The sequence below is a fragment of the Epinephelus fuscoguttatus genome, linkage group LG7 (assembly GCF_011397635.1).
Source record: "Epinephelus fuscoguttatus linkage group LG7, E.fuscoguttatus.final_Chr_v1".
Taxonomy (NCBI): Eukaryota; Metazoa; Chordata; class Actinopteri; order Perciformes; family Serranidae; genus Epinephelus; species Epinephelus fuscoguttatus.
The window spans coordinates 28,553,379-28,569,113 of record NC_064758.1 but is presented as its reverse complement, the minus strand read 5'-3'; the positions used below and the strand labels follow the sequence as shown (position 1 = coordinate 28,569,113).

Here is a 15,735-nt window from a genome sequence, read left to right as displayed (position 1 = left end):
CATTAGTGAATTGCATTCATGTAAATGCAGGAAGCTGGTTTTGAGATGTAGATTGCGACGGAGGCTCAGATGAGACAATAGGCACGCCTGTTTAAAATAGTTAATAATTGCATTTGTTTAAAAAAAGAGGGCATTTGCGATTCTATAGGCTCAGTTATGGAGAGTGGAGGGGCAGCGATTGCATCCTAAACGCCGCTGACGGTTCCTCCTCTCCGTCTCTTTGTTCAGCCAACAGTGGGAGGTAGGCACAAGCTACGGAAGGAGGGAGAAACATTTGAAAATCCAATGACATTTTCTTCCGGGACAGAAATCAATATATTCCTGCAGGATTTTATTGGAACGGCGTTGAAATGCATGATATGAATGCACGCAGATTTATGGCAGTGTTAATATGACTTATCTGTTTACGGAAAATATTAAATAAAGCTTGAATAGCACAAATGGAGGAGGGCTGGAGACTGCAGGCCTACATTTGAATCAACTTACAAAAACATTTTTAAGGGAAAAAATGGACTCTTTAGTCAAATGAAGATATTTTTTAAATTAAATTATTCTTAAAATTGTAAGTGGACATTTGACATTGTCATGGAGGCAACAAGCAAAATACCTACTTTGCTAATTTCCAAAATAAAACCACAGGAATGCATTTAGGGGAGCTGATTAATATTTAGGCCTGATATAGGTCATAGCAACCTCTAAAGTCAACACTTTGAAAACCATTAAAATGATAGTTGTAGTCAACAGTCAGAGCCTACAATGGAGCTACTATATTTATGATAACTTATCACATAATCAAATAGACTATAGAGAATTTCCTCCAACATAGTGCTAACAGCGGTGCATGAATACATCACAGAATATCTAAATGTAGGCTATCATACTGTGTAACTTAAAAAATGCACCACATATAAATAGTAATTTTCTGTCTTAAACTTTTATGCAAAATATGTAATGGTGCATGCTAGAGCAGCATATGGTATTAGCCCAGACCATCTGCATCACAGGCCACAGGCCTTAGAAGAATAACCGTGAACACAGTCATGGTAATCTTCACCAGATTTGGATACAGTTAAATGTGGATGTTGCATAGAGTGTGTAGTCTCAAAAGGGAAATAATGATGTGCTGATATGAGCCTGTCTGCATCAGCGGTGTAGTGAAGGGTTAATGCACTTAACTACAAGCTAATAAGAAAATCAGTGTGTCATTTGCAAAGTAGAAATCATCCACTCTTTGGCCAACATAACATCTTGGTATGATTTAAGTGTGGAGGCTAATAGGCGGTGTGTTGGGGTTTGGACATGAGTAAAACTTGATTTGGAGATTAGGTTTGCATCACAGTGAGGTCATACTTTAGCCTCTCCACCTTTTTATTTACCACAAGCCTGCACCATTTGAAGCAGCACTTAGCTGCCTATGCACCTGTTTGGGTAAAACCTGTAAGGTGTTGGTATTCAGGTGCACGCAGCAGACACTGCCATGTTATTTTGGCTGCATGCTGCATGTGCCAGTACATGGTAACCATCGGCTGCAACTTTTATCTGTAAACGTAAACAGTATGTCCCGGTGCATGCATGCATGACGCGCTGCAGAAAGTCAGGCTGGTGGTTTCAAGGACATTTGGGGCTGATGAGGATTTGGTTTTAATGGGGGGGGGGGGGGGGGGGGCTTGGGCCCCGGGCCATGACGTCATTGTGCGCCCATGTAATCCTCTTGCGCTGAAGCCCAATCAGCAGAGACTCGCAATTGTCTAGGATGGGAAGAGAGGGGCGCTCTAATCCGGGAGACAGTGGATCACACAGCCCGAAAGAGAGAGAGGAGAGCAAGACAGGGGGGTATGCATCCAGGGCTGGATTGTGCCTGAAATGGGTCAGATTAAAAAGAAACCAACCAAAAGGAACCGGCTGACTCTTGGTGGAGAGAGGACCTTTCCGAAGATGAAGAAGCCATTTTTCCCCACCTCAAACACGAGAAAATGAGCCTCCCGACTAACCGAGCTGTAGAGTGCTGTGTGGCGCATTGAAGACCGACTTGCCTTTTTTTCACCTCAGATATACAGTAGCCTAATGTTAAGTAGCCATCTGTAGTGTGTCAGCTGCATGAGAGGAGAGAGGAGGCATCGCGCGTTTTGTCCGAGGGCGTTGATCGTGGACAAGTCGGGGAACTGCATTCAAGACAAGTTAAATGGAAAATACAGCACTCTTCTCAGTGGGATGTATGACTTCAAAGATATAGCTTTGTGACATGCTGCCATCGTTGCTTTCTCCTGTTTTCTCTTGTTGTCTTTGTGTTTTGGAGTCAGGCTAATGTTGTAAATTGAGTGGTTTTGAGGGAAGGACAAAGCGAGAGCCTGTGTAGCTTCAGCTGTCATTCTGTGCGAGGTAACCTGCCAAGAGATGCGTAAAGACGCACCACAGCATTAGACAGTGTTTGGAAATGCTATGCTAATAACAAGGTTTTTTTTAAAGGTGCAAGCTTTGCTTCACGTCCTTTGGTTATGGGCCGTGTGCTGGTGGGGCTTAATGCCGAGCTGTGGCGCAGTGATATCAATATTTCTTTGCGTGCAATCCAAAGAGGCGCAGGAGAGGAATGTGGCCGCGCGCATTATTGCTTGTGTAGGCTATAAATCGGCTTTAGATTTGAGTGTCTACATGCGTGTGAGTGTGTGTGCGCGCGCGTGATTGTGTTGCAAAATCGGCTTTTAGGTTTGTGTCTGTGAGTGTGTGTGCGTATGTGCACGGGCCGGGGCGCGCGCGCACGGAAACGGGAGCTGTACTTAAATCGCAGTCATGCAGTCTTGTATCCTCCTTGGCGGCAGATGCTGGAGGTTTGGAGCGGGTGGAAGTCAGGCAGGGTTGGAGGCTGCTGGCTTGGCTTCGTTCTGCACCCATCAGCAGGGTGAGAAGGCGACTTCTTGAAGGGTTGTCACTCTGCGTGTTCACAGCGGACCTTGATTTAATGTCCATACAATTAAGGCACGCGGTGAATGCCAAGAGAGGAATCTACACAGCATCATGCTTCACGGTTTTTTTTATATCTCTTCATTGTCTCATCAGGCCGCAGGCTGTTAGTTCACTACTTTGACCCTTAATGGTACAGAGACAGGCCCTGGCTGCCAACCATAGCACCGGGATAAAGCTGACTGCTGTACTGTCACTCAACTGCGCGTGAGTGTGTGGGTGCGCACGCGCAAGCATGTATACGCGTGCCTGTGTGTGTGTGTGTGTGTGTGTGTGTGTGTGTGTGTTTGTTGCTTTGACTGGGTGGGCGCAATGCGTACTTTGATAGGCTATTACAGCATGAAATGAGGTTACCGCCAGTTAACTTTTAACGCTCCTGATCAGAAATATTGATTTAAATGTCTTTTTGTTTAAATGTTTAATCTGACTTATCCAAAAAAAATGTGAAAACGCTTCGCGCAGAATACGACGCAGGTTTACGAAAACAATTGGACTTTCGCCAAGTGAGGTCACTGGCCTACCTCTGGGTTTTACGGAGACATTTTCATAGATCATTTACATTTATGATATTCTTTACTAAATCTAATATTTTTGGTAGATGTAGAACCTGGGGAAGGTTTGCTCCATTTTTAAATACGCAGTTTTATTCTTGGGAGTGAAAATCAGTTTATTAGCAGGGATAAGGTCAATAAATTTAAAAGTGGGGGAGCTGACTTCAATATAAAGTACGCAAATAATCAATGTTCATATTTAAAATGTTGCCTAAACCTATATGACTTTAAATATTGGCTGATGTCTCTGATGCACCGTCTGCCTACAAATTAAACGGGCAAACGGTGTGTGTCTGATAACGGAAACACCCGCCGCTGTTAGTACATTAATGCTAAATCAATCCTCATCTTTACGCGCCCGAGCGGCAGCTTCTTTAGTCCATCGCAGCCCTATTGTGCCAGTTTGAAATACTATTTTATAAAATATCACAGAGGCAAACAGTAAGGCTGTGTAGGCTGCAGTCTCAGCTCTAATAAATTATTTCATAGGCAAAAGTAGGCCAGCAGCAGCTCCAGTCCACCACACCTTCAACGTGTGGCTCCAACCTCAGGCCTACAGCAGAGCCAGGAGCCTCGGAGGGACACTAACTGACGATGGCTGCAGTGTTTAGGCGGATGGAGCCAACATATAGAGATTTAAGTGATTCAATGCCACCTACAGGCGTCTCCCTGACAACGCATGGTTGAAGCTGTGGCTCAGTGAAGACTGCAGGATTTAAAATACCTGATTAAATCAAATAAACTAACCGTTGCATCACATTTCATTCTAGTTTTATAGTCATAACTGAGGTAGAATATTGGGTAAGATTTAATCCCACAGTGCATATTCTTGCAGGAAATGTAGTATATTAAATTCAGCTCAGAGGTATATAGCGTAATGACAAATTTAAGATCTTTAACACATATTTTTATGTAAGAATTGCATTCAGTAAGAACCAGTATATGAGCAAAATAGGATCAAATTTACCATAAATAGGAGAATTTGGCTTTTTTTTGTCACATAGTGTACATCTAGTGCTCAATGTTGGCACCTATAATGTCACTTGATCATTCATTCTTATATTTAAAATGCAAATAACTAAAATATAATATATGTCTGTACTTAATCAAGAATTGCAGGGTCTCTGTTCGGAATATTTTTATGATACACACTACAGATTGAGTCTACAGAGGAGAGCCTGAATGTGATGTTCTTTGCCTTTTTTGTCTCAGTTTAATGCAAGCCTTGTAATGATGTGACAGCAAATAAAGCCTGAGCTGCATTGAGTCCTCTGCTTGTGATTCTCTTGTGATTATTTCACGTGGAACTGTACACAGCTGTCATGCCAACTTTGCACCATGCACGCAGCAGCAACTACATCTGATGTGAATTATTTTTACCAAAGGAAAATGTTAAACTTTTTAGCATCCTGCGGGGAAGATTCGCACCAGATATGACAAACTCTCTCTAGTGGAAAAGGATGAACTCCTCTGGAAGTGTGAAAATCAAATTGTGTGGCGTAAAATGCTACAGTCATATGTCTTTTAACGCCAGTAAAATCTATATTGACCATTTTTATGAAAGATCACTCACAGGGTTTTTACTCCAGATGGTGTTCTTTACTTCCCACCAGCAGTTGCTCCAAATCTGGAAATCAGCACCACGGAGAGCTCCTGTCAAAGAAAGAAAAGAAAACCCTTTTAACAAGTGTGGAACAAATATATTGTAAACCTGTGCTGAAAACTGTTAAACATTTCCAGTGCCTGAAACAGGATGTGAACAGGTCACCTTGGGCTAAAAAAACAGATTATCAAAAATTAGTTTTGGCAAATGTGTGCATGGATTTAAACCTAAAGCTTCTGTATTTACATTAGGCACTAAAACATGAAATACTATGACGCAGGTGCCATTTTTTATCTGTTTCATACATTTAAATACCATCAACTTTCATCCCATGCAGCACGCGGTCATATTCTGTCGAACACCACCTGAGCCTGTGGAGACAGAGGTCTGCTCTCATGTATTTACAAATACAGTATGACACGCATGATAAAAAGACAACAGAAATAAACAATTCAAGTAGAGAAAACCTTGCAGTGACATTAAAGCACTAGTGCCGCCCAACAGAGCGTCCTCTCTGTGTATAAGGTCACTATAGATGGCTGTTCGCTCACTAACAGAGAAGTCATGAGATCAAGACAAAGTGATTTCTGAATGGACAGTTTATTAAGGCTTGATTTCTTCTATAAAGAAAAACCAAGATAGATCTTTTGAACAAGTTATGCCCACTACAACTGTGGTCTATAAGATAATCAATGTTTATTTAATATTTCATGTCATTAATCCTTTTCGTAGTGTTGATACATATACTTTCATGGCTAACCTGACATCCCTCTATTGCAACACACATCTGACAGTTATCATTAACGTGCACACAAGCCCCTGTACCATAATCACAACCAGTTCATGCTTCCTGAGGCAAAAGACGGCTGCGGCTGCGACTCAGTCTTCGGTGGCATCCTTTTGCTCCTCACCTGCCCCCTGACTCTACGCTGGTTGGAGAGAGCGGTGTTGGTGAAGGCAAACATGTGAAGGGCGTTCACCATATTGCTTGGATCAACCTAGCTATTGATTAGTGCAGGTTTAAAAGGAGAGGAGATGGAGGAGAGAGGATCGTGTTAGAGGTCAGTTCTCTATAGATAACAAGGGATACACTGGCCGGGTAAAAAATACAATGCAGCTTCACACATCTGGAAATATGACTGTGGAGCATATGGTTCGTACTCGCATTCGAGCGACCTCAGCAAAGTGCAGAACTTCTGCCATCTCAACGCAACAACGGGGTTAAACTCTGACAGAATCAAATAGATCATGTACACCGTCTAACATAATCTGAACAAACAAATTAATGTGAATGACTTCAGGCCACAATTATCAGTTTCAGCTCAAATATTTCAAACAGAAAATTGTGAATTAGGATCTGAATGTTTGATCAGGTTACCATGAAATGACATCAGATTTTCAACTCTTACACAGATACACAAAATGTGAAAAGATCCCTCGACATGAAAGAGACAGCCGTGTCCATTAGCAGCATTCCTCTCTGCATCATGGTAACCTCAAAATCCACAAAATACTGAACTGTCTTGTTTCAAAATAACCGAGAGGAGAGAGAACCCGCTGATCTCAAAACGCTCACTAACAAACAAACTGCACTCTTGCTTTGAATGCTCTGAAACGACTGACACGAGAACAGGGAGGGGGGGGACACTGTCCTTTAAAGGACCGTTAACTAAATATCACCACTCACAGACAAGCTGCTGGATGGACAATATTGACATTTTCCAACAGACTTCTTCTATTGCAGCTTGCCATGCATGGGCACACACATCTATTAGTGACTTTTTTTTTTTAATATCCAATCTTTTTTTTTCTCCGTTAACATACCTGAAAGTACTTTACTGTATCATAATCAATGGTTTCAGTTTAGAACAAACTATTTTTGCAACAACAACCAAAAAACACACAGAAACCACATTTCATTCTTATTTTTTTCTTACTCGATAGTAAATCAGTTACATTAATTTTTAGGTTATACATTTTTAGGCTTTCTCCATGAATATATAGGCTCCTACGTTAAAGCTTAGCATTACGACCAACATGATAGACTTAGCAAAACCAAATTTGAGGGGAAAAAAAAAAACAAAAAAACAAGAGGATTAAGACAGAATGATGGTGAATGGACAAATATGTGAACCCCCCTCCCCCCCTTTTGTGGAACAAAAAAATGCAAAAGCAACAATTCATTCAATGTAGCAGTTACATCATTACATAATTCTGATTATAAAACAATTTAAAATGGTGGATGCGACAATTCTCTCAGACTGGGTTGCGTACACAAGCAGAATCTCCTGATGAAACATACAAAAGACCCCTTAAAGACAAACATAAAAAAAGAAAGCAAAGCAGAGGGGTGTGAGGGATGTCAATAGTACAATTTTTGACTTAAATGGTGAGAGTTCTGGTTGTGGAGGACACATCCATTATTTCTTTTTCCCAGAGGCCTTTGCAATTCCTCCTCAGAAATGTCTCGAGTCCCGTGTGACTTCACACTATCCCTGATTTCTCCAGCAGTGTCACTGTTTGAGCAGTTCTTTTGAGAAGTCACCAATAATTAGAAAAAAAAAAACATTAAGGCTCCAGAAAACAGGTTTCTGAAATGAAAATTGTCAGTAGTAAGCCAAAAAATAGAGATTTTGTTGATCTGAATGAAAAATAGATAAACCATTGAAGTTTTATTATCGCACAGCTCCAAGTCCGACATTGCCTTTGGGATCCTCCAACCCTGTTGGCACAGTTAAACCTCTGAAGCATGGCAATGTTGCCCCCAAATGGACAAAAAGGGGCAGGACACATCCGTTCCTGATTGTACTGAAATATAAAGTGGCAGATTTTTTTTTCTCCATGGTGCAGTCAAACCCTGATTCAATTGGAAAGAGGCGGGGTTGGGGGCAGGAGAGAGAAAACCAGTCTGGTGAGAGAAGAGTACGAGATGGAACGGGAAGAAAAATATATATATATATATATAAAAAAAACTGAACTAAAGAGAGTGTGGTGGTGGCTAGGTAAAACATTAAATCAGCTTGTTATCCCTGCACAAGAAGTGGGTGGTACATGGGGCAAAAAAAGCACAAGTCTCGACAATGGCAGAGATTCACCAGGATTAAATAGAAAAAAAAATGAAGGGCTTGGTTGCATTTTCATATTCTTCTGTCTCTTAAATCAAAAGTCCTAGTGTAACTGTTGATCAAGCCAAGGATAAATGTCTTCTATTGTTTATTCCTGTTTTGGCGCTCCTGTTAGGAAAAAGAACAACAACAACAAAAAAAAAACATTAGACATTCAAATATTACTTAACAGCACAATAAACTGAAAGCATTTTGATGAGGTCTACATATATCTATTTAAAGCAGTGATCAAATATTAGATAATAAAATAATTCAACCTTTCTGTGTTAACAACACAATCAAAAGCAATCAACAGTAACTGTCAGACTAAGCTCTTAATGCTGGTGGGAGGATATGACAGTTCCTTACCTGATCCAACCGAGAGCGGTTCTGTATCGGAGACGGTTCAAAAGTCTGTCGAAAGGAGCAAATAACAGGAAACAGAAAAATTAGTCACTCAGACACAAATAAAGAGGAAAAAAAGAGCAAGAACACACTTATATTTTAATCAAGGGTGCCAAATAGATATTTTTGGTAAATTTAAGGTAACACAGTGACATGACTGTGCCCACCTTGCGCACCTCCTCCTCTTCTTCCTGCCTCTTCTCGTAATGGGAGAAGTCATCAAAGATGGAGGTGGTGTGTTTGTAGGTGGCGATGATCTTGAGCACCTGTTTGGCCTTCTCCAGAGGAACCTCCTGGGTGTCGCGGGAGTTGGTCACTGGCTTGTTGTCATTGTTCTCCAGGCGGATGTGGCGCAGCTGGCTATTAGGCACGTCCTTAACAAACAACCAGTCCACGTCAAACTTGCCCTTCCACTTGTCCTGTGCCCAAACACCAGCACTGGTGCCATAGTCCACTGGTGAACGCATCTCTGCCACGCCGCAGAAATGACCACTGCCATTGACACTGAACAGAAGGTACACGGGGCCTTTAGAATTCATGGCCCGGAAGGCTGAGTCCAGCCTCTTGTTTCCATGCTCCGTGCTGCACCAGATGGAGTACTTGATGGAGCGATGGATATCGTCCTCGGAGTAGCTCTTAATGATGAAAACACGTCCATTCTTCAGGTTCCATTCAAAGTCCTTGGGGTTGTAGCTATGGGAGGCACGCAGCTTATCCAGCACTGGGTGAGACTCTCCACCAGGTCCCTGGCTGGCAGATGTTTGGGGGCCACCGGGCCCACCACCAACCATACCCATTACACCACTACCATCATGGCCAGGGCCACCCTGCCCGTAGCCTTGGTTACGGTTGCGTGGGGCAACCCAACGGGTCTGGGGTTGTGGGGGCTGGGTGTGGTTTTGGTAGGGCTGAGGTGGTGGCTGATGGTGCTGGTGATGGTGGGGCTGGGGCTGTAAGGCCATAGGCTGCATCTGGGGCTGCACCAAAGACTGGGGAGGTGGGGGCTGCATGGGTCCTTGCTGCATGGGGGCTTGAGGTGGCATGGCATGAGGCAGACCAAGAGGCTGCTGTTGCTGCAGTGGAGCTGTGGCTACTTTAGTCACTGGGCCCTTGTCCCAGGTCCCGATGTTCATGTTGTGTTTGATGGGTGGCGGGGGAAGAGCACCCCCTGGACTGGGCATCCCAGGCTTCACCTTAGCTTTCAGCTGCTGTGGTTTGGCGGGCTTGCTGGCGATGGCTGCCCAGGAGGTGGGTTTGGGTGGAGGCATTCCAATAGGTGTGGCTCCATTCCCTGTGGCTGCCACTGCCGGTCCACCGATCACAGATCCCACAGCCTTGACTCCTGACCCCTGGCCAGTGACATCCCCGCCGATCTTTAAGCCGACCATACCCTGCTCCAGGCTGTTCATACCGGGGGCTTTGTTGAGGGTGTCACTGTGAAAGCCCGTCTGACCGTCAGGCACCAGGGTGCCCCCCAGGGAGCTGGGGGGATAGCTGTAGCTGCCACCGTAGGCTGAACTTTGAGTCTGCTGGCCCTGGGAGCCACTCGTGCCCCAAGCAGAGAAGGCAGGGTTTTCAGGAAAAAAGTTAAACCTGTGGGGGTAGATGCTGCTTCCCAGGCCCCCCGGCTGGCCAAACACCGTGTCTGGCATGAAGTGATGGTCTCCATTACTCAAGGGTCCATAGGGGGTGAGGTATGGAATAGGGGGGTCCCCGCCTGTGGACCAGGGAGCCTCACTGAGGGGATACGGAAATCCAATGGAGGGGGCGTAGTAGCTGGACAGGTAGGGGTCGGTGATGGACTGGTAGCTGTTGTTCTGGATGAATGAATGTCAGCAGAGCCACAGCGTTAGCAAATGACTTACAGTTAAAGTTGAATCACATCTATAATTTCAATAAAACTCTCCTGACCCTATTCTATATAGAATATCTATTTTATATGTGTTTTTTTAAATTCACTTAACATGAGTGCCTAACATATTGCATGCATTTTAGATTTGGGCAATAATTCAACATAACTGAAATATATACTATGCAGGAATTTCATAAAAAAAATGTGTCGCCTTAAAGAGAAGTAATCTCTCTCTATCATCACTTATGACCCACTAGAAGTGTGTGTTCCTGCAGAGACTCTGCCCTCTGCCTGTATCTTCTTACTTTCTTTTAATTTTGTATTTGGGATGTTTATAGGTGTGCACCCCCACAGCGCTCTGCTCAGGTGAGGTAAGGGCTTTCTAAAAAGGTGGTGACCAGGTGCCAGACTGTAAGCAGCAGGCATCCAAGAGACACAGCCAGGCGAAACACCAAACAAGAGTGAATCTGGGGTTGGATTTTACTTTCACCTCCCTGGAGAGCATGTTTAGAAACAGTATCTGACAATCCTGCATATTAGAGGTTATGTTTCAACAAATTTCTATTGTAATAAACTAAAGTTGAAGTGTTTGTATTTAACAGGAGTTTTGTAAAGCCTATCAGTGGCACACAGTCCAGTGCTTAGCTCATCAGTTTATTTCATCAGAATCAGCTTTACTGGCCAAGTGAGTGTATACACATACAAGTAATGTGACTCCTTTTGTTGCTCTCAATGTACTTGCACAGAGACATAACAGCCACAAACAAGGACAACAAAGCTGAACAATGTAAACATAAACAAGTGATTGTGAACACATTTGCCAGAGAAACATAAGAATCCATTCCACAAAAAATGTGAGAACTATATTTAACCACATAAGCTAGTCCTAATCCATCTATGCTACATTATTTTTTTTATAGTTATTATTATTTGCAGTTCTCTGAACTATTATCTTAAGATGGAGAAATTGGGCTTTACCTGAGTTGATTGACCAGTGAGGTATGGCTCAAAATCATTGTCATGGACAGTCTCCTTCTGATGCAGTGAACCATTTTGCACTGCAACGAAACACAATCACATTAATGTACATTTAAACATACATGTTCTGTTTTTTAAATAAACGGATAACAATAGTTGTGTTAGCTATCAACTTGTGTTACATCTGAAATGATGTGTACAAGGCTTAATTATGTTGTAAAAAAAACCCCTGCATATTCAATTTGGTCAGCTCCAACACAGCACACAACAGATTTAAAGATAATCCTGCATAAAGATTTACTAATACAATCAACACACAAATGTAGTATTCAAATCCGTCTGTCCCTCCTGTATGTGCATGTGTTCTCCAGAAATTAAAATCACTGAGCCATGTCAAGCCAAGCCTGGAGGTGAATCAGCCTGTGGCCTGCTGCCAGCGAGGCCTGCAGGTGAAACGTGAGTCAAGAACTGCCTGTCACACCACCTCCTTCACCAGCTGCAGTAAATCAAAGATGACTTGAATAGCATCAAGAATACAATTACGAGGCCATAACAACAACGTCGCCAAGGCGCACGTCAGTGAATTACCTGTAAATCATTATGTACAGCTGGGGTTAGTAAGGACACTGACAGAAGAGTGAGACTGGACCTCCCTGCACACCTAAATATTTGTGAATGCTGATTTATAGTAACATCTTTTGGATAATATACCTGTAGGGATTTAAGGTGGCTATACATCTTTGCAGTTAGCCCCTCACACAGGATTCTGGGGTCAGCTTAAAGGGGCCAAAACCATGGAAGCTTCTCAAACCACTGGAAAGTGTCTGATATGTGTGTCTGAAACTGTCATATTTTGTGTCAAAATGGTGTGCACACATGAGAGCACCTTCCTGCCACTCGTCCACGGTCAGGAAAACTCTTCTTACCTAGATCAGGGACCACTATGGCTAATGTAGGAGCAGAAGGTGGGCTGTCTAATATGCACAAACAATGTGCATGCCGCAAGGCTTGAGACAGAACCAGTGTATGTTTTGGAATATTAATAGAACATCCTCAGAATAAAGATGGACAGTAGCAAGTGAAATTCACACTTGACACCAAGATAATCTCCTTTTTTTTTTTTTTTTTTAAATGAAATACTTTTACTCACAACTCTTAAGGCTACAATGGTTGTGCATGTCATACTCAAAAGACATATTTGGGTGTGCCATCACCTCAGGAAATAAATATGTTAAGTGCCAAGACATCAGAGATGCATCAACAGACAGTATTAGCATTGTGCAGGTAAAACTGAGGATGAGCATCTTGGACATCTTCTCAACATGGATGCTATTGGCAAACAAAAAAATATAGTATTTTCCCCCACAGTTCCACCTGACATGGTGGATGTTGTCCTCCAATGTATCTGTCTCTCCCAGTATGCCCCCACTCAATTATTAAACCCCTGACCCTGATACTGTTTGTCTCATACCACCTCCATGCAGGGCTGGTGCATGCATGTCCAGACTAAACAACAAACAAACAAATGATCCTGATTCAGCCCTCTGTGATGCCACAACTCACCTTTAGATGCTTGTCCCTTTGATCTCTGCAGCCATGTTGGATCATTAAAAAGAAAAAGGAGAGGACATGGTTATTTCCAGCTGATTTAAGATATCACACAGATTGAGAGCAGCCTCTGATGTAAGCAGTGTATTGCTGGGACGCTGAACATTAAGACCACTTCCTGAACAGGGGCAATACAAAACATATATCTAACGTTAGTGTGTGGAAGCTGTGCGTACTTACAGTTGGTTACAACAGTGAAAGTAATTTAATTGCTGTGTAACTTGTGTTAGTTAATCAACCAGCTAACGTTAGCGTTAAATCAGGCACAACTTCGCTAGCTAACGTTAACTAGCCCTCTTAAAATGGCTTTATAAACGCCAGCAGGCTGTAACTTAGTTTGCCATGAGAGCCTGAATACATTTGGGTCACCCTAGAGACAATGCTGGTGTTTGTACCACGTTCAATAAAAAGTTAGGATTCACTGAATAAGTTAGCTTGAACCTCTGTTTAATTATTTCAACGTTAGCTTCACGTATTGAACCATAGGTGGGGAGTTTTTCCTGCTACGTTGGTGGCACAAACATATGGTCACAGTTAAAGATGCGTTTGACAACGGGCTACACGCTAACGTTTAACTTAGTGTCACCATTATTGGATGTCCGTTACAAACATTTAACCGTTTAACGGAATGTAGCTAACTTGCTAGCTGCAAGCACCGGCCAACGTTAGTGGCTAGCTAGCACTTCCGATGAATAGCCGTAGCCCAGTAAATCGTTAACGTTAGCAGGCAGCTAGCTTGCAAGGTCTGTACAGGCGAGGTACATCGTTCTTCCTACCTGAGGGTCAATGCTTGTGGCAGACATAATTCATTAAGCAAGTCCCTGGATTCTCACAGAGCCTGAGCTTGTGACTGGAGTTCAAGCCCCGTGATTTGAAAGCAAGTTCACAGCTCAGTTACAGTTAGCTATGTGGCTAGTTGTGCCGCTTAGCGTGTGGCTAGTAGTTGTAGCGCAGGCTCAGCTGTATATTTTCCGCTGTGTGCACGTATCCCAACTTCCACAGTTCAAGTCTGTCGCCTCGGATACTGTGTCCGAAAGCAGTCAAGTCCTGGTGCGGGTTTTCAAGTTAACGTTATGTATCGCCGAGTGGACCTTTCGGTGCTTGGATATTTCTGCCCTCGGTCGCCTTTTACTTTGTCTTTATTATTCCAGAGAGAGAGCCCTCCTCAGTTACGTTAAAGCCCTGTACACTTCCCCAATGGCTGCTCCATCCGGGCTTTGAGCCGCCGCTGCAGTTCACGTCGCTCCCCGCGGGGTGGCAAAAGTTTGAAGCATCGTGAGGACCTTAATAACTGTGATTTAACTAACACATAGCCAACTGCAATAAACCCAAATCACTAACACTGACACTTGAGTAAAAGTCTTCTCTTTGCTTGTACTGATAATGGTGCTATTTCTGCAGCCTCTGTGGGTGTAAACAACGCCAGAGGAGGTATCAGCAGACTGAGTGTGGTTTTACTCCAGGGCCCCTTAGATCTGATACAGATGAGCTCAGCTCTGCTCATGTGAGACTTACTGGAATGTAAATGACACATGGTAGAACAAAAGAGCCACAGTAAGCATTGTAAATTTAGATGTTCAAGGTGTCAGTCAAATCCCAAATGTGGATGCAGTCCATCCTGCAGGTGACCCCACTGAGATAGACATAAAATTATACATAGGGTATTTTAAATAGGATCTGTATTGTAAATGTGACAGTGTGTGGTCACAGTGTGAGCACAGGTTGAAACTTATACCTGCAGAATAACTCAAGTTAATCATGACAAGCAATTTATCATGAACTGGTTAGGTTCTGGCCTGCAATAAATTACAGTAGTTGTTATTCTCTTTCACCACCAGGAGGCAGCAATGCACACGCAACTCCCTAAACAGTCAAAGGTCAAACCCTAACTGTTTATAGCTAGTCATTTTCAGGATTTATTAAACCTCATCATTCTGACAGTATACAGAGCAGATACAATATCATCTTGTGTAGCTGTTTCAAATGTTAACACCCTAAAAATGCATTGAAAAGTTTGGCCAACAATGAAACTTCTCAGTATTATGATCAGTATTGACATATGCTTTGCAGAGAATAATATTGTACTTTTGCTCAACTACATTTACCAGCTACAGTAACGGCTTACTTTTCGGATTAATATTTTACATAAAACACACATTAAATTCTTATAAAATACAATACATTGTCAAACGATTAACCTGTGCTTTCCAACCTTTTTGGCTCGTGAGCTCTTACAAGAAAATTATTTGGTTGGGGCCTCTTATCACATGCCACATGCCTATGAGTTGTTAGCGGTTCCAAGTATTTTAACTTTTGAGCTAGTTTTTGGCACAACAAATCCCAGTATTGTGAAGTGTGACTATGCAGCTTATTATTTTATGTGTTTAACCAGTTAACTCCTTCATCCTCATTAGCAAAAAGAGGGAGCAATCCTGTAAGGCCTTGAGCACACAAACACCCAGCAGAGAGAAAGATCAGAGTCAAGACCTGTAGCAGGAGTGTCAAACATACGGCCCGTGGGCCAGTACCTGCCTGTCAAAAGGTCCAATCCGGCGCACTAGATGACAAGGCTAAGAGGTGCCAAGTTTTAGGAGCAAGTTTAAAAGTGAGTAGTCCACCCTAACCAGAATTCAGCTCTTTGATATAACAATAAATACTTACTGACATTAAACATTG

At 42.8% G+C, this 15,735-nt stretch overlaps 1 protein-coding gene across 2 annotated transcripts; it reads right to left on the bottom strand.

Annotated features, from left to right (window-relative positions):
- Positions 1–5,693: 5,693 nt before the first annotated feature.
- LOC125891101 (YTH domain-containing family protein 1-like) lies at positions 5,694–14,275 on the bottom strand. Of its 2 annotated transcripts, none has more exons than XM_049580072.1 (6): positions 13,836–14,275; positions 13,015–13,039; positions 11,452–11,531; positions 8,789–10,438; positions 8,586–8,630; positions 5,694–8,345 (listed from the first exon to the last, which is right to left on the bottom strand). In XM_049580072.1, the coding sequence occupies exons 1-6, from the start codon at positions 13,860–13,862 to the stop codon at positions 8,319–8,321; spliced, it is 1,854 nt and encodes a 617-aa protein (XP_049436029.1). In that variant the 5' UTR covers positions 13,863–14,275; the 3' UTR covers positions 5,694–8,318. The 2 variants fall into 2 exon arrangements, with proteins under 2 accessions (XP_049436029.1, XP_049436030.1); XM_049580073.1 differs by having other exon boundaries at positions 8,798–10,438.
- Between the last annotated feature and the right edge of the window lie 1,460 nt (positions 14,276–15,735).